General features: G+C 37.2%; 2 protein-coding genes across 2 annotated transcripts; both read right to left on the bottom strand.

The window, feature by feature from the left end:
• Positions 1 to 346: 346 nt before the first annotated feature.
• LOC141905559 (uncharacterized) lies at positions 347 to 5,681 on the bottom strand. The gene is made up of 5 exons (XM_074794466.1): positions 5,549 to 5,681; positions 3,454 to 3,535; positions 2,616 to 2,759; positions 2,114 to 2,359; positions 347 to 1,742 (listed from the first exon to the last, which is right to left on the bottom strand). Exons 1-5 carry the CDS (start codon positions 5,549 to 5,551, stop codon positions 1,714 to 1,716), a joined length of 504 nt encoding a protein of 167 aa, XP_074650567.1. The 5' UTR covers positions 5,552 to 5,681; the 3' UTR covers positions 347 to 1,713.
• Positions 5,682 to 6,197: 516 nt separating this feature from the next.
• On the bottom strand, positions 6,198 to 19,790 carry LOC141905558 (uncharacterized). The gene is made up of 6 exons (XM_074794465.1): positions 19,412 to 19,790; positions 13,266 to 13,476; positions 12,594 to 12,811; positions 9,990 to 10,120; positions 8,489 to 8,620; positions 6,198 to 8,174 (listed from the first exon to the last, which is right to left on the bottom strand). Exons 1-6 carry the CDS (start codon positions 19,616 to 19,618, stop codon positions 7,847 to 7,849), a joined length of 1,227 nt encoding a protein of 408 aa, XP_074650566.1. The 5' UTR covers positions 19,619 to 19,790; the 3' UTR covers positions 6,198 to 7,846.
• Positions 19,791 to 21,673: the final 1,883 nt, after the last annotated feature.

The raw sequence follows: 21,673 nt of genomic DNA, 5'->3' as shown, positions 1-21,673 counted from the left end.
GCGCATCGTTGACGTAATTGACGAGTCTTTATGAGCTTGGATAATTAAGCGAACAATTATCAAGGTAGCTGAGTGCACCAGGAAGTAGGTTGTATTCCGAGTATCGTAATATTTTCAACATTCGTTGACAACACACAATAGTGGTAGAAATTACGAAGAGAAGATTCACCAAGATGAACCTTCTTGTGAGTAACCACCCGAAAATTTGATAGAGATAATGTCATTTGTGAAAATGACTGAACGAAGGAAAGATACAGCTGTTCATCTATGTTTCAATATATCTTTATTTCTAAGAATGAAAACATTAACATCTTAATCATTCTGTAGCAACATTTAATATTTAATAAGTAATTGTACAAATAAATAGAATTTGATAAATACCGATGGCGACAAAGCTCGACTGCGGTGCCGATTAAGATTAAGAGAACCTTGGGACCTTGTTTCTCATGACCGGCCGTGGTTAATTAAAAATCAACGGAAAAGAGGTCAAATCACTGTAAAAGCAAAAATTCATAAATGAATTTTTTGGTAAAAGGTGAAGATAAAATCCAGCCGGCCACGTCAGTTCTACTTTCATTTATTTTTCATAGAAAATAAACTATATGTACTGAGTGGAAATTGTCAATTAAACGTCGTTTATTTTTGGCATATTGTAGTAGAAAGAGATGGAACAGGGACCGATTGCAAATTCAATTGAGAACTGGAAAGAATGATAAGTCAACAATATCGCCATTGTTGGGTGTCGAATGAGAAGTTTCTCATCAACTCAATTTACAATTGGCGATTAGTGGTTTGAACACTGTATTCAGTGATCCGTTCTGCTCCGCAAATAACGGTAGCCACCTTAATAAAACGAAGCAGTACTTCCCGGAAAGAAAACAAAATCATGTTAATACGCATTTCTATGTAAGTGGTTATGAAGATGACGAATTCTGTTTTTCTTTTTGTATGATAGCTTTTCCGGGCGTTTCTTTTTTAGACTAAAAAGTTAAGCCTACGTCATAATATTTACTACCTCGTCTTACGCGTTAATTCAAAAACTGTTAAGTCTATATACAGGCAAATATTAATTTACCATTTCAAAAAGCTCGGTTAAAGTGTTTGGTGAACGGAACAATCGTGTAGATACACAGCACGAATTTCTATGTGGATAGATTAATCATAATGAAATATCTGGTTTTCGACAAAAACTCGGTAGTATTCCGTTCCGGAAAATACAGTTCTACTGTTGGGGGACACTTATAAAAACTTCTCGCGATATAATTAACTTCCCATACTTTTAAGTTATCATTTGAATAATGATACGGCTCCCATGTTCCGTTCCTTTTCGTCATTTTATTCCATTCCATTCCATTCCATTCAGATAATCAAAGTAAGCCTTTCTTTTTTATATCGGACAATTTTACGATGTCTGCACCGTATATGCTCCTGTACGCTGGTCTGACTGCTATTGTTGAGACAACGCCTACGTGATGGCACCAGTGCCTTTTTACAAGTATTCGGTAGATAAATGGGGAAACAAATAATAGGCTTTAGTCCGGGGTCAACAATTTTACATTTCTTTTCAAAAAAAGGAAGGATTTGTGGGTCGTCGACTTTGGACTTCGGAGTTATGAAAAAAAGATATCTTGTTAACCTGTAACAGGCTTGTAACGTTTATTCATCTATGTAACATGAAGCCAGCAGTATGTTGGTTATCCAACCAATCTCCAGTTAAATTCGCATCACCAGACCAATAAATTCTGAAGGATAAACACAAAACGGGTTTTTAGACTGATTTATAGTTGTGTATAGGAGTTCAGAGATTGACAGAAGTAGTAACGTTAAGTGCGAAATCCCTTTTGAAATCCAAGATACGTATTCGCTGCGAAAGGCAAACGGGTAGTCCATGAAACACAGAAACACAGAAATCTTGATACAGAGAAACCTCGTTACGACGAACTTCACGGGACGTTCGTTATAACCGATTGTTCGTTAATATGAAAATAATTAGATTGTCTTATTGGTGGGACGAGATTCTCCATTTGCTATATCCGACGAATATTGTTGTATACGTGTTCGTTATAACGAGGTTCCACTGTAGAATGCGTTATTTATATTCGAGCTTACGTACCTTCATAACTTATCTGACCTTCTTTGTCAATGGTAAGCTCTTTTAACAGCTCGTCGGCTTCTGATTCCGTCAACGTGTCCCCCATGGTTACCATCATCTCCCGAAATTGTGCTGCATTTAGAAATCCTCGACCCATTTTGTCCATCACTTGGAATGCGTCGAGCAGATCTTTTTCATTGTCGTTATAGTCTTTGCTGTAACGTTGCATGATCGACACGAAATCCTCGAAGTCTATCGACCCGACATCTGCGGACGGAGAGAATACTCATGAAAAACTGGTTGATTTTTGTTTTTGTTTAGTCAATCCTATAATACGTGAAAATAAGGATTTGCAAACACATAAGGATTTGCGACAAGTATCATCTCAGTGGAATCTAAAAGAACATTTATTATATTCCGACTCATGGAATGAATGAATCATATCTTATCAATCGTGTTTCATTTTACTAGTTTACGTATGTCAGATAAGGAACTTGTTAAAATGAAGGCCTATGAAACGTACTTTCCGTGTCCATTTCTAGGAACATTTCTTTTAATTGTTGTTCAGTTGGCGATTGCTGCATTGTTCTCATTGCGGTGGCCATCTCCTCCAACTCAATTCGGCCATCTTTGTCTCCATCGTTAGCTTCAAATACTTTCTTTATCTCTACAAAACCCACACAGATTACCATAATTACATTCACCAAAGATGGCACAACAACCGAATATTTTTAATATTATATACGTTTCTCAAGATTTTTGACAGACTAGGCGAATTTCTTCGGCGAATGATTGGCCGAATAATTCGCTTGTGATTGAATTCGGTAAAGCTCGCAAAAGGGGAATTCTACGCGAGGACTGGTTCTTGGCATCCATACAAGAACGGCAAATATCAATTCGTCTAGATGAAATTCGCCTAATCCGCCACGGGCTCTAAAGAACCTTCTAAACAAATCTGTGAGAAGGTGAAATAATTCCCTTCCGGAACCGGTCGCAATATTCGCACGCAATGATTTGAACTGTGCTAAAATCTGATTCAGGCGTGGTCCGACGTTTTTGCCAAATTTGGCCCGGGCCAAAAAATGCTCGTTTGGTCGCGGCTTAAAACGTCCACAATCTTATCAATGATCAGCGAATGAAAGCTTTCATCGTGGGCAGTTCGGCTTTATCTAAATCATTATAACTCCCAAAGGCCGAGGTTTATATATTTCTTTAATGAACTGAAATACAAAGAATATTTATTGCGGTAAGGTAAGAAAAAATAGAACAGATTTTCCTGATGCGAGGACTGTTTTGATGTTTGGTACTTCACAGTGTATCTATATTCAACTAAAAGATAAGCCGCGTCGATATCAACGTACCTGCTATTTTTTCTTTAGATAATTCAACATCCTCTTGCGGTTCATCTTCCGCTTGTTGTTCTTCATCGGGGTTCGGCTCAGCCTATTTAACAAAAATACATCGACAAGTATAAAATACAAGGCCTAAAAACTCACAGGAGAGCCCTTAATTTCAAAAACCATTCGTCGCGCGAAAACAGAAGACCCAATAGTGCTCGCTCAAGTTGGAGCAACCATTCAACAGTTACGCCAGTGTTAAAAAAAACATGCCTACATTTAATTTGTCGATGTCGTCATGCCCATAATTATTTATTTCACCGTCCTCATCGCTGTTACAAAACTCCTCGTCAACGTCATCCCAATCATAATATCGTGTTCGGTCGGACCATTTAGACGAAGATGATGACATGTTTTCCGTATTTTTTACTATATACAGTCATTGATTACAAATCAAGTTTTTATAGTCCAAACTTTGATACTTTGATTTTATTGTTGTCTACGTAGATGCTTGTATCCGTGGGAAATAACTGACACCGTGGCCTGTCACGTCGGACACCCTAAAGCCAACCAGACGAATTAATGATATCTCATCCTGTAGATTCACGATTGTGCAACCACCTCCAGATTCTAACTCGATCAGCTATGATATTAGCACAAAATTCGTACGACAGTTTTCTCGGATTGCGTTTCGGTGCTCTATGAGAGGTCTTAAATATTTAATAGTCGGAGCGGGTTTATGTTCTATAAATACCATCCCGGACAATCAGTGTTGCTCGTTGATTAACTTTCGACACGCAGAATCGTCATGAAATCGATCAATTATCAATTATCGGATTATTGATACATTTGATCAATTTCGATCGAGCTCGGTATAAAAGTTGATTGGCACCAGTCTGGGTAATTGAGGTATCACCCTTCTTCATTCGCGGAGTGCGTAAAAATGTCAACGTTCAAGCGTTTCACTGTTCATCTAGTGGATGATTCGGGGTCAAATCGACAAAATTATGTGCCTTTTAACGCCACGTCAAAGCGGTTCATCTGCTTAAACCCAGCATTATAGCTGATGAGACGTTCGTTAAAAACAATGAACTTTTTTTACGTGAAAAAAAACCAGTTGAAACCGTTTTTACATGACGTTAAGTCTCGTGAGATTATTTCAAATCTATTTTCATTACACTGGATCGGTCTCGATTTACATAGCTACGTATATACGGTAAAACCTTCCTTCTACCCGGACGAAATTTGACTTAGACTGAAGTCAAAGCAACTGTGGAACTGGGTCATAACATCGCACTATCTTTCAGAAATCATGTGTATGATCAATGGATTTTTGATTATTTGGTTCATTCATTTCTTAGAACTTCAAATCTCGGCGCCAAAAATCACTGTAAGATTTAACCTCAACCCATGCGCCATCTTTCGGACATGGTTTTATTCTAAACTTTCCCCAGTCGTCATTGACATTTTCTTTTAACTGAATCCATTAAAAGAATGTTCTAGTCAGACAAAGACAGCAGCATCATTGAACCTAAGCTTTTTTCAACCAAACTTGAGAAGAACTAGAGTCAACCCACGTTAGAGTGGCAAACTGACTACACCGCTAAGCCAAATAAGGTATATATTTTGTTAGTGCATCTATATCAATAAATCATGATTATTTGCCATGAAACAGTCAGGTGAGCTCTTGTCACCCCTGGAGACGTGTCCGAACAATCGATAATGTCGCTGAATAAAAGAATATTGATGATCCCATGGTAGCCTAGCACGGTAGACTATCTATATGACAAATGCAATCCGATGTACTAATTGTAATCATATGTTCACATTTTGACACTTTGATTCACGTTTTTTATTCATGTTTGAAAGTATGAAAAAACAATTACGATAGAGCCTTTGAAAAAGATACGTTAGCATTTGTATATACTTGAATGTAACTATAACAACAACTTCTTTGGTCTAGGTATAGAAAGGATAGGCATGTGTACACGTCAAAAGACTTACTGATATTAACTGTCGATATATTGTATAAAATATATTTTGCATTAGTCTAAAGATCAATGTTTGATAAATATCATAAATATATGAGTAATTTTATTCGTCTAAACCCGATACTTACCATAACTGTTGCGAAGAAGTTCTCTCGATTCGAGCTTTTATACCAGTACTGCGATATAGCTGTCGTCAGGAGGCCTACGTACGCACTTCGTCCACAATTAGGTATTATTTTATTCGCTGTTTGTCAATGTACACCGTAACTGTTCGAGCATTATACGTAAATATATGTGTATTCGCCTGAGATCATATGTCTAATAGGTAGGCTTTGTAGTTAAGCTCGGTGAGCGATTATTCCCGCAGTTCGTCTTCCAAGTTTGTACGTGATTCGACGGAGTACCACACGCCTAATCAGGCTTTTAACCGATTGGAACGGCCGTTTCAAATTACACTTTCCGTGTTTAAACGTGAAACGTGCGAGCATCTTTCCTTCCGTACAAAAAAACTACTTTTTTCAATAATGTTTATATATATAAACATTATTGAAAAATATATATTAATATATATTTGATGGCCGTTGTCAGCAAGAATGATTTTTTCAATTAGGGAAACACCTATATAAAATCCCATATTTCGATACACGAAAAACAAATAGAAGAAAAATAAAAGCTGAGAACATCGATGTTATCTTTGTTTTCGTCGTTTTATTCCAATCGGATCTTTTGATAAATTTGCAAGTTTAAAGCTACACGCTGTATAGCTTTTACACACTCATATATATATGTACAATATTTACTTAAACATGTATTTTTCATTGATGTTTGATTTAAGATTCTTAACGCGAATACTTTCCGGGAATATATACGTACATGGTGAAATAACTCGGGCCGTTTTCTATTATTAGTTGGATTAGGGATTTTATGGACTAGAAATAGAGGGCGGGAAAAATGTTCTAAAAAATAATTTTTTGCTTAAAACATTGAATTCATCACTTATTAAGTGACCGGTGAGGGGAATAAAAAAGAACTTTAAAATTGCTTTAATTTGGAGGTCGTTTTGGATAATGATACCCGAATGTTGTGTATTTACTGCCCACACTCAAAACTGACGCCGCCATTTTTGCAAATCACGCTATTTACTGAATGAATCCAACAAACAAATCCATTAGAACAACATTAACCACCGCGACATTTTATGTGCGATGTCGAAAGATTATGCGGCAGTGGAAAAATGTTCATTTTCATATCTATGCTCAAAAATGAGAGGACGGTGGGGAATTATGAAAAAAGATGTATTTTTTATACCATCGGAAAAGTTCGTCCACTGAGCCATAATCCAACTTATAAAAATAAAAAAATGGCTTTAACTGAATTGGTCCAAATGCAACATCGATACCGTATACTATTGAAATAACAGTACTCATGAAATATAAATACATTTTTGCACGTTATAAAAATATAATTTTATGTACACTTAGTGCCATGGCGCTGGGGTTATTTATTTTGGCCAAATTGAAGAATAAATCTGCATGGACCTCAATTTTTGCATACACGAAAATCGATTTTCTTAAATTTTGCGCATGCAAAATATTCATCCAACCCGTTTATTGACCATGGCTTTTGGTTATTAATTTCAATCATTTGTAGAGGGCCGATCGGATAAAAGTCAACATTGATGATTGAAATTTAGATTCATCCCTATGGGAGCAACATAGTAACACAATTTAGCATTTACAAATACTTCAGCTTAATATACACAAATTGCTGTCCATCACTGTCATACGATATGATATATGAAATTTTAGTGGGTTATTGAACGCGGTTGAAATGAGTTAACAGTTTGTACTGGGGGTATAGGAATGCCTTGCCCACTTGGTAAAATGCTTGGCAATCTGACAATACTATAATTATTCAAGGCCCTCTGTTGAACAAATACAGTGATCTTGAAAATCACCATAATCATAGACTCTATGACATTAGAATTTTGCAATTGATTGCAGTAACAAAATATACATAGGTACCGATACATATAGAAGTACGGTAGAAATACGGTTATGTTTCTATTATAAAATATCTGGATTCCGTCACGGACGAACGGACGGGAGACGGACCAAAAGTGAATGCAACAGCCTGCTGGGGCACAAGTCCCAAGTGGGGTAAAAACCATTTAAGGTACACAATATATCGTCAAACAGAAAAACCTTGGTGAACGACCACATCAGCTTTTCAAATTGTATTTATTGTTCATTTCAACAATGTGATTGACCTGCAATTGATTCAGAAACCAGCAACATGTACTTCTATAGATATTTTGTCAAAATCTGAGCACAAACAAACCCATCGTTAAATCCCATTAAAATTATTGTCACATTTACAACGATAATGTATCGAATTATCGCATATTTTCGATTCAGTTATATTCGCTAGCCCCATGGAGGTTTCGATGTACTACGACTCCTGTCCGAGACTTTTTTCGATATCGCAAAATGCACTGTTTCGATTTTCGGGGCCCCATATTGCGGTGGTTTCGTCGGTTTTGGAAACGGGATTTTTGGGGCATCGTTCTGAAAGTAATCGTTATTTTCGGTATCGTCGTCCATAAATGGCAGTTCAGTGAGCGAGTTCCCGCTGAAATCTGCGACCTTGTCCTTCATTTGGGAATTCGACGGGCATTTCCCGATTCTGATGCTTTCCATGTCGAATTCACCATATTCGCACACAGGTAAATGACATTCTTCCACTTTGATACACCTACAAAATTAAAGGTTCGTAAACCTATTCATAGTACGGTACGGAGGGATTCCGTCAGATGGAGCATGAGTTTAAAGGCGCATTAGAAATTCAACTTATTCTACACTGTTCCAGACATAGTTGGCTAAACGATTGCTATATGGCAGCCTTTTGATTAAGTGAAAGGGCAATACCTGCTTCCAGCGTACATTCGGTTTCAGGACAAAACTAACCCGATCAGGGTAACCGCACTGCGGTTAGTTCAATTTCCACTGTCGGGTGACAACGATCATAACAGGGATGGTCAGTCAATCAACTGGGGGTCATATACTTACACCAACGCATCCTCGGTGAATGTAGACTGGCCTAATTTCACACGGCGACAATGGGTGTCGTCACGATGGCAGTCGCAGTCACAGAATGGGGCTCCCTTCGTCAATACGTACGGAAACGGACATTTTACACATCTATGAAGATAAATAAAACAATTCAGATATACTACGTACTATAAGTGCACGGCCGTGCCTAGCATTTGATTTGATTTTTTGGGGGCGGGGGGGGGGGGGGCAGACAAACCCGAGGGAGGCAATCATATTGGATATAGCCGTAATATTTGCAATATGGGCAATTTTACAAGATATCTGTGGGGCTTAACTCCTTCAGCACTGTACGGCCCTTGGTAGTGCCCACTCTCTTCATATAAAGATGAGTTGATATATCGTATTAACACTAAAAGTGCCGAAAGCCGACCAGGGATATTGATAGTGCACAGAGGTGTCGACCCAATGAGTACACGAATCTCGGTAAACACCATTTCAAATTCCGTGGCATTTTAGTTATCAAATTTCGTCGACCATGGTGTGAATTGAATGACGAATACTTAAGTTGTCCCGATTGAATTCAAATTATTTCATTTGCTAAGTCGATGAGGTTTTGTCGTCATGTTTGACTACATATCGGCTATTGTCGTTCCAAGTCTTCGTAATTCATTTAATGACGGCTTAAGATTTTCGATCAGCAGTTCGCGCGCTGCGTAAATAGTTTAAGTCAATAATGGTTCAAACTTTAAAGAATCATTAGTATAGTGTTGAAGGGTGCCGGTTTGATGCAACAAACAATGTCAAATTACTGACTTAGGGCAACAATTTTGATCAGTATGCCTAAAGGGCATATATATCTCAGATATTCTGAAAAAGAAACTAAGAACTTTGATTCTTAGGAGATATTTTTAAGCAAGGTGTGTGTCAAAACGAAATTTATAAATTAGAATCCGTTATCTATGGTGGCTGATTCGGGACATAATAAAACAATTTTCTGTACGGCTAGAGCAACGATAAACAAATTTTCACAGTGGCCCTTTTTTGGTTTTCTCGCGCGAGAATTCGAAACTTTTGGTTTTCTCGCGCGAGAATTCAAAAAGTTTGGTTTTCTCGCGCGAGATTTCAAAACTTTTGGTTCTCGCGCGAGAAAACCAAAAGTTTTGAATTCTCGCGCAAGAAAACCAAACTTTTTGAATTCTCGCGTGAGAAAACCAGAATTTTTTGAATTCTCGCGCGAGAAAACCAAAAGTTTTGAATTCTCGCGCGAGAAAACCAAAAAACGGGCCAATGTGAAAAATTTTTATCGCTGCTTTAGCCGTACAGAAAATTTTTTTAGTATGGCCCGAATCAGCCACCATGGTTATCAGATATAGCTCCTGAAATTATTACCGAAATATTTTGCGGCTGCAACTTGTGCACGCGCAGGGATTTATATTCTAATAATGATTTATTGATAATCTATTTTCTTATAGAGCGCACGCACTCCAAGTGTAATCAGTGCGCTTTAACAACATACCTGCCTATTTCAGCGTCTTTCAGCGCTTGGCATCCACATTCAGTGTGGTTTTCGAATGTAAACGTTTCAATGAAATCTTCTGGTGGGAGCACAGTATTCGAACCACGGCCCTTTGCCACGTAGTTTAAAGCCTAAAACGAAATAATGAAAAATAGACAGAAATTAATGATATTGAATGAAAGAAACTTAAGTAGAAGAGGGGAAGTGAGAGTTTATTTTGTACGAACGTTTACATGAGACATCATAATTTTGTCACTAAATTCATTGTTCATTCCCTATATTTTCATCACATCTTGCATTTTTACTATCTATTCTCGAGTTCACGACTTCGTTCTGTTGTAGCGAATTGTTTTGTTAACCGATATTTGACCATTACATCAAGTTAATTCTAAAGCCAATCTGTCGACCTGAAATCGGTCATAATGATCTAAGACCATATTTGGAGTAAAAATGCTTCTGACCCCTGGGCTTTGACACAAATCTACCATGGAAGACGATTCCTCGAAAGAAATTTTCCCACAGAAATGGGCCAAAGTCTGATACGGCATTAGTGCATATGAAGAACTACTTTTTGAGCTATTGAATGAGATGTACGCAATGATTTCAGTAATTGAATTATCGAGAATACAGTATCGGTATTTATATCTTTATTTATATCAATTTTTCTTAATGTTGATGAGCCTTGGGGATACAAACATGTATAAAAGCTCAAGATAATTGATTGAAGCGTCTTCAAACTTTCTCTTGAAAACTTCAAAAATGTTTCTTAAGTCCCAAGTGGGTAGCAATATAGCAATATAGCCTATGTTGGCCCTAATAAGGGGCGGCACTCTTGATTTAGTGCGTCCACGGCATGATAACTATATCGACTATATAGTTAATTCAGTGAATGCAAAATCATTGCAAAAATTACCAATTAAACCTTTGGATCCGACTGATGAAAATAAAACCTCTGCAGGTATCCAATTGTAAAATGGAAGATTGCGAATTTCAAAATATTTAACACGAGTTAAAATATCTAACCTTAAGGGTTAAATGGCAACGATGGGTATTTTCTTATGAAATTGGCCCTTGTATCGAATCTACATGGCCATGTCAAGTATACAAGCACTCTCTCAAATGGTGGCTCTTGTGATTTCAGTAACCAGTTGAATATCTATAAACAGGTATGTAATGCCTAGATATACTTTATACTTAATCTTATGAAATTAGTAACACACTCTCTTATGTTATTACAAGAACTTGAACGAGAATTCAATCAATTTTTCTTTTCCCTTCAAGATTTGCATGTCAGCACCGTAAGTTTTCTATTCTTAGTTGGTTTCAGAAAAACATTCGCCTCGGATTATATAGAAATACTAGCAATGAATGGAGGAATGATTTTCTATTTTCGCAAATTGGAATGAACTCATCTTCGTAGGCCCTTCAGTATAAGCCGCGATCACACCTTATTGGCCAGGGCCAAATTTGGCCCTACCAAAAACGTCGGACCAGGCCTGAGCCAAATCTTTGCACGGGACTGATTGCGTTTGAATAGCAACTGGTTCCAGAAATCACTTCGCTTTGTTTGAGCATCGCTTAGTATCGAGTGAGTGTGGTTTGCTTTCTAATTGGGCTTGAACCAAATTTCAATCCTGGTAGTGGTTGTTTCCACAGCTATCGCCCTATGATCCCATGCAAAAAACTGTGGTCGGACATTAAGATTCTTGGTGAAAATTTTGTTCGAGTCTGATCCGTGCCAATTTGCCCCGGGCCAAATCACCTCCGTGTAATCGCGGCTGTAAAAAACGTCCTGAGTGGTTTGATTCAATTCGCTTTGAAAACAAAAAATGTAATTAGCCGTGGTAATTGATGTCATACGGGATCTTAAAAAGCCGTGTTTACAGGGACGATCTTGGTGACCAATATATACATTAGTTTGATATCGCCTTCGCGCAGGTGTCGTTTTTTCATTCTTTTGTATCGAAAGCGAACCGATGGCACTATAAATGGCACTATATTGATTCCTGGCACGAACGGTTGACTGGAATAATTATGGTTAATCGTCGTATGGTCCGTGACTGGAGTATTGAAGAACTTACTGTGAGTTATAGCAATTCGACGAAATTGCAAAAATCAGCATTAATCGTTTAGCGCGGTACAGCTCACCAGAGCAATGACGAATCGAAAATAACTGCGTATTATGACTGGATGGCGCTGTGTTGTTGTGTAAGAAATATTTGTCAACAATTCTCAGTGTTTTGGAGTCACCGTGAAAAAAAAGTCAAATGATTAATATATCAATAATAAGGCTTGTGAGGCTTCGTAACGCGTGTTAAAACCCTCTTTTATCGCATACAGCTATCGTTACCCAACTTAGAAAAAAGTTGTATCGGTATATCTGAGAATGGATCTTTGCTTACCCCCCTTGGTCTCCACGTCAGTTGCGTTGAGGTAGGCTTGTCAGCGCTCAATAGGAAAAAGAACGTTACCAATGTAACGATATCGACACGTATTCAAACTCTGAGACTGAACCGGTTCTCGAACCCTACCGGTTCTGGAGCCCTAATTGAGATTGCAGTTTCTGCAGTTGACAACCAGCCCAACCGTTACAAATATACTTACAAAGAAATGGCGTGTGATCTGTTCTATTTTGACTGGACCGCACTTAAATCCCTCTGGGCAGCAGCCCGTTGTGTCGGAACACCGGTATACCATCGTACATTTAGGCATATAATATACACTTGATGTCTGGGCGATATTTTGAATTTGGATGCATTCTGGCTGCGGTATGTGACACTGCGACTGAATCATCATTTCTTGTAAATGCTTGAAAGCTGCATCTGAGGAAAGAGAATCGGTCGACTTTAGAATGTGCTCTTTCTAAAAGTATCACGGTGAATATTGAATTCCAGAGTTTAAAGATATATAGAAAGTATAGGAATAAGAATATGAATATTTGTATATATAGCATGGGAATATCGCGGGGTGGATCTTAGCTTTTCTGAAAAGGGGGTGCACACTACTTACCTGGGTGCTACTTATGAGGCGGGGCCTGGGTATGCTCCACCAGAAAATTTTGAAAGATTAGATGCATTCTGAGCGTAATGAAATATGTTCACAATTTAACCATTTTCTAAACAAAGTCTTTGGTAGAAAATTCCAAGGTCACTCCGCCGAAAATAGGGAGTGCGCCACTCACGGCAGACACACGCACATACAAACTCGCACGCACATGTAGCGTAGTCTTTCTTTATGGACCCAATAACAATGTACATTGAAATATGATATAAATACCTGGATTCATAGGAGCCTGAATATCGTTTGACAATTCAAAATTTCCGTAGCTCGGAAACAGAGACTGGTACGATCTGGCAGCAATTAGTTCGTCGATGATGTGATCAGGTATATTCTGATCTAAGAGAAACAATCGGAATATATCGCGGTAATTATCACTTGTTCTGATTTTCTCCTGAATCATCGATACTGGAATGGCTTTCAAGTGAACCTGGAAAAAGAGATTGAAATAACTGTAGCATCGATGGGTGTTATTGTCATTATCGATGCTACAACCTTCTCAATGGCACTAGTGACCTTTACCTAAAAGAACATAAATGATATTGGCGTTTCTACGAATTGCCACCACCATGCAGAAATCTTTTTCATCTGTTTTATGGATACGTGGGGTTTCTTGAAGAGCTTAAATGGGATTATGAGACTTAACCGTAGGCAGCTGGTGCCACCAAAAACTGATCTAAATTTGTGGAATTATAGTCGATAGAGTAGAACCCGCTTATTTCGTTAGAAATGATAGATAACTTAAGACCAGTGGACGTAATCCGGTTATAAAAAGTCTGTATCAAATATATATCACATTGTATATACATTTTATAGGTGGACCTTGAATAGTATCCAGATTAGATCGAAATCCGGATTCAACTGATAACAGTTAAGCGAGTCTGACCGTTAGCCAATCTGGCGTGTAAAACAGATAATACACTAGATAATACAGATAATACGCTATGTACAGAATTTAAAAGATCACAAACTAATTCATTTCTCACCATCTCATCTGGCCATATACTTAGATTTCTTTATGGGTAGAGCTAACGTGGAAGAAGTATCCAACGCCACTTTCTTCCTCTTAACTAATTATATTATACATTTGCATTAGTATTTACAAGTGAAAACACCTAGGTGAATTATTTTCCTTATTTAAAGTCCAGCAACGATCGCAATGTGTAATGGGAAATAGAAATCTCCCCGAGCAACTAGAAACAAATAATTGTTGAGCTGAAGATAACACACTACAAATGAATGTGCGTTGTTTAAATGGGGAGTAGAGTCCCATCTGAAATCGGGTAGTGTAGCGTAAAGTGCGAAGACCTACTTTTTATAAACCACTAATCCCAAAACAACGGGAGTGGGAAGTGTGTTCAATCTCAAACCGCTGAATTATATAATTGTATCCTTAACCGAACGTTCACAAAAGCCACGATATAGTGGTGGTAATTTTGTAAGCTTTGCGCCGTAGAAAACTAGAGAGAAAAAACCGAGAATGTAGAGAGCTACTTATTTTCGACTTACGTTTTTACGAACTTACTGCTTTTATCAAGCCGCGCATTCTGGGCAACACGATTTTATTCAAGAGCAAACAAAAAATGAAAATAGCATCATAGCAGAGGGCGCAACGAACATATACAAACTACTTTTTGAAAGTGAAATATCCCGGTGTGCTGAGTATTTCCACTTTCTTCTTCAAATCTGTGGCTACAAATAAGGCTTAAGGTGTTTACAGTGAATGAAAGAAATAATTGTCGTTTCATAAACTGGCCATTACATTTTTCTAGCAAAAAATCTCGTCGATGAGAACTTTCTCATCGACGAGATTGTGTACCTTGAATTTGAATGGTTCAATATCCATCAACACAGTAATAAAGTCATCTTTTACATTCGGGAACCAGCGATTGAAGAGGGAAGACATCGTAAAAATGAAAAATTGGAAAACCTCGGAATCCGAAGATTCAATCAACAGCATATTACTGGATTTTTACCGAATTGTTTAGTCTGCTTTCATTGCCAGTAATTTTGTTGGGATCACGGATATTGTTATTGGCCAATTAGTTTTCGTTGTTGAGTGGTTTGTTATGTAATTCGGCTCCGATAATTGTAAATAGTAAAAGTATCATATCTGTACAGAATGTTTGATACGAACCATCGTGCGCGATGATTTTTTACACGGATTGTCTCGCAACAATTACTTTGCGGTGTTGACTTGTTTACAAACCGTAATTACGATACGTCGAAAAGATAACATACACACGACTATGCGGTAGAAAATCTCGGCCTCCCGGAAATGTGAAAAACGTCGTTTTTAAACAAACTTTCATCGCGTTTATTTAAACGAGTGTACAATACACTCCGGGAATCTCGGCCGAAGTCGAAACTACCGAGGCTTTTTGACTAAACATCGCGTGTATACGGTAGCTAAAAATGACACTCTCCGTTACGGAACGTCGATGAATGCATCGAAGCGTGTCGCGGCTGAGAGTTATGGCCTGAGCAGGCGCTTCTCCCTACCGCATTTAAAATTCCATTCTTCCGCCAACCAGTCCCCGTGCACGTATATACGAATATTTTCTATATCATATCCCGTCGAAAGTATTTCTCAGTTACAGGTGAAGAAATGAATGACTTCAAGAGGAAGATAATAATATATGATTGCTCTGAATATCTCCACTTAAGAACAGTATTAGTAGTAGTTAGATGCATGGGCCAATTTAGCCAATTCACCAGTACATCGAACTTCAAACTAGAAATCATAAAGTGGAAACAGCGAGATGGACGAACCCCCCATACCAAAGAATGAAAGATTGATTCTGCGAAAACCATAACTTGCTAGAAATTGAAGATGAATTTCATCATATAATGATCTGTTCTTTTTTCAGCTCTATTAGGAGGAGACATATACGTACCGAGATTTTACTGGAAAAGGCCTAGTGTTTTTTAAATTTATTGCATTAAGAACTTTTAAACTCCAGGATTGTATGAAATCATTTTTAAATAGATCCTTCCGATATGTCTGAAAAAGCTAATAATACCTGCATTGTACTGTCTGATATTATGTTTGATATCGGTGTTTTACGTGTATATTATATTCCTTTGTACGTGGATATATCCACCATAAAAGTTTGTATGACTTTGGTAATGAATAAATGATAATAATATATATACATTTGTTTCAGTGAAATCATTGCTCAGCTTTTTATGCGGCGAAATGATGATCGTTCGATCTCTAAGTAATGATTTTACACGCATTCATTAATACCGACCGTTCGTGATACTGCATTTTGTGACTCCTGTCGTTTTGCACCGGGGTTATGTATATTCTCTAAGCTTGACGCCATCTCGCCACACCGCTGGGAGCAGACGAAATGGGTTTTTTATCTGCATCTGTAAATCGTTGACTTATATAAGGCTTATTAATTCGCCATCTGGAACCATCCTCGTATACACCTTGTCCGCTTACTGTTTCAACGTTCAGCGAATACCTCCCAAGTGTTAATATTCATGCGCATATTTCGGTTTAATTCGGGCATGTTCTAATACCTGATTAAATGCTATAGCTATCATCATAAAGAGCATTGATTGATTTGCTTAAAAAGGTTTGCCTATTAATGATTAAAAAGAAAGTAAACTCCGACAGAAGGTATGTCGATAGTTAAAAGGTTTTTTCACGATATTAGAAATTAGTTAGCAATATCATCAGCAATATTTACAAAAAAATGAATTACGAAATGACGTTAAATTAGTAGAGATTGAGTGTCAAACGTATTTTTTTTCAAATGGGCCGAAGATCAGCCACTATACCATGGATTTACAGCTTTATAGCTTTGGATTAGAATTTGTGAGGTGAGTGACAATGAAATGATTTCATTGAAATAGAAAGACCAACAACGGAGGAGCTGTCGTTTGTCTTAAATCCTAAAACACCTATCAACAGTGATCGAAGAATATGGGAGCAGACTTATATCTAAATGTAAAAATTATCATTTCTTATCGTATCCTTTCAACAAAGATTCCTTATCTATGAATCTTAATGACGATGAATTTCATGGTCTATTTTCACGGAATGGTTGATACAAATCAGAGTATCTGACAGAAGGCTACACGACACATTTCTATTGCCATAGCTATAGTCTTTTTGACTTGACTATAAGAAAATGCACATAGTCGGTTGGATTGGAATCCTTAAGTATTCACTTTTTATCGAGTTATCACAACAGAAGGACCGCACCGCCTGTACAACTAATAAACACAGGTCATAAAACCTACATCATAACTCGATTATAATACGGTAACAACACCGCACATTGCTTCTTTTCGATAAAAGGACAATTAAAGCGAAATCATTCGGCGATTTCCGTAAGTCCGATTGTATGTCTAGTTCTCGTTTATAACGGGGGGCACTTGAGTGGAATTATAGGGCTGATATAGGCTTTTGTTTTCTTAGTTAGTAAATATTCAGTTTTAATGTGATTTCTGTCGTCTTGTTCAAGTCAATCTGACGGCGCAAACAGCGTTGGCTACCGATATTAATTGCAGTTCACCTTCTCAGAAGGACCCACACGTACCACCCTGCACGCACTCGATCACCCCGGAGTAATCTCGGACGGTTCGAGATAAAATCTGGCAGTGCGTACGCCGATAATCTGGGGATTAATTTCGTTACATCCTGAATATGCCCCCCATCCATTTTTGTGCCACACGTAAATTCAGAGTTCAGCGTCCAAACAATATGAAGTTCAAACTTGAATCTATAGTTGATTTCAAGATTTAATCAAACGAATACGCGGGAGACTATATCCCCTAACTTCAAGACCGGACAGATTCAATATCAAACTGAAGTTTACCCTGGCAAGCACACCTCTTAAACACCTGCGAGGCGTAAATAAAATAAGAAATATATAAGAGTTCGAAGACAATCGGTCTTTATAGACGTTCGAGACGCAACACGTGTGTTATACGGTGCTGTTTTTCTTCACGCGGAAAAGCTGTGATTATCGTCTAAACTTGAAAATCTACGGTCTTGTTTACCTGGTAGAGGTGCTTCGTTGGACAGGTTCTGATAGAATTTTCGATGGAGAATGCCACCTGATTTACTGATGATGTCGATACGTTCAATCGACATAACAATCTACCGACTGAGAGAAAGCGAAAAAACAGTCTTTCGTCGATGTACGTACTCTGACAGATAGGCTTCTCGTATTGCATAACATTGCGTAATGAAAAAAATGAAAAACACGTGAAATGATAATCTGTGGAATATAACCCGATGAAAAATCTAAAATGAACATATGGATATATTTACACTTTCGATCAAACCCTTTGATAGTCCATTATAACAAAAATACGACTGTCAAACATAACTTGAAGCCGAGACATTTTTACAGCTTCATTTAACCAGCCTCCTAGCTTTGAACCGGATCTTCACTACTAAATACAGTAGTGGGCTGTATAGAGATTTGATTTACGGACTATTTTCTACAATTAGCCGCTATTCTAGGCTAAATGAGCTAAGTATGAGCTAGACTGGCAAATCGTTTTTCTGGCCTGTTTAGAACATTGCCGTTTCTGTGCGAAGAGGCCCAAGTCTCCATGTAGAGCGGTATATACCAAAGGGTACAAGAATATACGTGATGGGGGAATGTTGTGTTATTGAAAATTGGCCTACTTGATCCCATAATTGAGGAACTCTTATAACCTCTTACCGTCCAGACTTGTCTTCATGAAAAGAAAGGAAAGTGTAACAAGAATTGCTCTCATAAACACATGGATCTATAGAAAGAATCTTTGGCTGTGTTTATAGGTCTCGGCATGTACCTGTCGTCATTATTTCCTCGGAATGTTGATTATTCCTAGCTTGACCAGGATGAGGTCTTATTTTAATAATTTGATGATTTAGGAGCCGATTAAAAGTGTTATGATTTACATGCGAGCGGTTTATATGTCAAATTCTTCTTGGGTTACGTTACAAAATGAATTGAGAAAGAAATCATCAATTTGCGATACCGCTGTTAGTCGATGCAAGTATCAGGCCACTTGACGCTGGACTCAGAGCAACAAGTCTCAGCTTGTCTCAAGCAGTTCCCTGACCGTGCCTATATTTCCGAATGCATTGATCGAAAATTAGATGTGGAATTCAAGATTATCATTTTCCGTTAAACTTTTGTTTTTTTGTTTAACTATAGGCCTACGTAAAGCGTAATTAAGAGAAGTTGAATATCACTCGACTTTTCAAGTACCTAGTCGAGGTGAGCCTCAAAACCGTGTGTCAGATCTAAAGACAATTCGATTTTGGAGCGAGCTTAATGAAAACGTCACTTTCGGTTAATTAACGTGTTTATTACGGAGCCAGGCAGTGGCCGGTATTTTTGTCTCACCTCGTGTATTGGTTTCCCATGGTATGTGATACTGTTCATATCCGTTATTGTCCTTTCTTTAATCACGAAGCCGAGACTAACACACGTGAAAAACAGGGCCGTCGCCGAGCACGTGTACAAAAACGTCAGGTATCCGGGTATGCGACGGCTGGACGGAACCAGAATAAAATTCGTAAACAATATGAACGTCCGATCGTCGAGGAACATCTTATCCAGTAAATCGTCGGTAAATCGGACACGTATGAATAGTCGTCCTGCATAAATCACAATTATCGATTCGAAATGTACGTTTGACAAAATTATAACACCTGCCGAATCTGATAGTTTTATATCTTATTAAGTGTATGAACACACAAGTCAATTTCATTTACATCTTTTACCGAAGTTATTAACATCGATCAATGAATGACTGAATGAACGAGGACCACTGTTTCGTATACGAACTCGCGTGTGCCTTCCGCGAGAGCCGCGATTAGACCGAATGATGGGTCGCACTTGCAGCAAGGTTGTTATATATATATATATACATATATATATATATATTATATATATATATATATATATATATATATATATATATTATATATATATATATATATATATATATATATATATATTATTATATATATTATATATATATAATATATATATATATATATATATATATATATATATATATATATATATATATAATATATATATATATATATATATATATATTATATATATATATATATATATATATATATTATATAATATATATATATATTATATATATATATAATATATATATTATATATATATAATATATATATATATATATATATATATATATATATATATATATATATATATATATATATATATATATATATACGTATTGTGTGCCGCCACTTCTGTAGCTCCCTGAATATTTCTTGCGGTCGATGGTACAAAAAGCTCGGTAAACACGCTAATTATTTAAGTTACATTTTGTCGCGACAACGCATAAAACTTGATACCACCGAAAAAGCTCTTTCGAGTTAATTACACTTTGATCTATTCATGTCAGATTTGTTTAGCTTTACTAGGCTTCGAGGAAATTGTTGTATTATCATCACCGCCATCAGAAGGACGAGTAGTAAATTCACGTTGACGAAATTCAGGACGCCAGCGTGAGACAAATAACATACGTTTAATTATACCGGAGTAAACTGAATGTCTGCCGCTTACACGAATCGCGTAGACAAGAAATCTGTAAAAAGGCTTTTTATGAAGAAGCGAACGGATTGGAATTTCGAAAAGATCGATTGTGAGTTGGAATGACGCCAAATATCATTATAATCAATGTAATCAATATTCTAGGATTGACTGTATGTGGGCCCCAGATCTCATGAGGTCGGCCAATGATACATTTCTTAGTATATAACCTTAAATATAAAGTCAGCTAAAGATGGACATTTTTAAACAAGTTATTAGGCTAGTAGCTAACGACTGTAGTATCATTTTGATTTTCGGCACTCCGAATTGGTAATTTACTCGGTATAATCTAGCCTTCTCCATATTTTCGAGGTTTCTTCTTAGAATGCGGGAAATTAAGGAGCAGCCTCGGCATGTGGCAGCCAAAATTTGTACATTCAATATATAGACTGCGGCGCTGAATTTCGCGAACAAATCGAAATATCGCATTTCAGATAAAATCTCTGCTCTAATCGAATTTCTTCGAATTGTGAAATGGTATTCCATGTTTTAAGCTTATTTTATACGAATAAAACTATTAGGTTATTAAAGGAAGATAACAAGATTTTGAATTTTATTTTTTGGTCCGACTCCAATGGAACATTTTTTCTACATTTAGTCTTTCTAATCACAAGTAAATTAACCAATCCAAAATAATTACGATTAGGTTTCAGATATAATTCTCGTCGTCGTTCTGTATCACTGATTCAAGTACGCCGAATATAACCAAGGCCTAGATCGAAAGAGACGACTGTCAAACAACAAAATGGCACTCGTTCGAGAAGTACCAGTACAGAAAAACTCCCAGAATATTGAGGAGACAGGTCTCTCAGGTATTCGAGATTAAAATGTTTCGAAGTGTTTTTGCAGAAACATTTTTTCAAAGTCTATTCATTATATGGGTTGGAGTTATATATTGCGAAGAGAGGTTTCGGTTAGAGGGTAGACAGACTGGGAAAGCCGTCTTAAACTTCTAAGATCATTAGATCAAAGGTCTTAAACTTCTGACAAAAATAGGAAATACAGCTTAAACAGATAGGCCTA

The sequence above is a fragment of the Tubulanus polymorphus genome, chromosome 5 (genome assembly GCF_964204645.1).
Source record: "Tubulanus polymorphus chromosome 5, tnTubPoly1.2, whole genome shotgun sequence".
In the NCBI taxonomy this organism is placed as follows: domain Eukaryota; kingdom Metazoa; phylum Nemertea; class Palaeonemertea; order Tubulaniformes; family Tubulanidae; genus Tubulanus; species Tubulanus polymorphus.
Note: the sequence above shows the minus strand (reverse complement) of the source record. Positions and strands in the feature narration are given on the sequence as shown.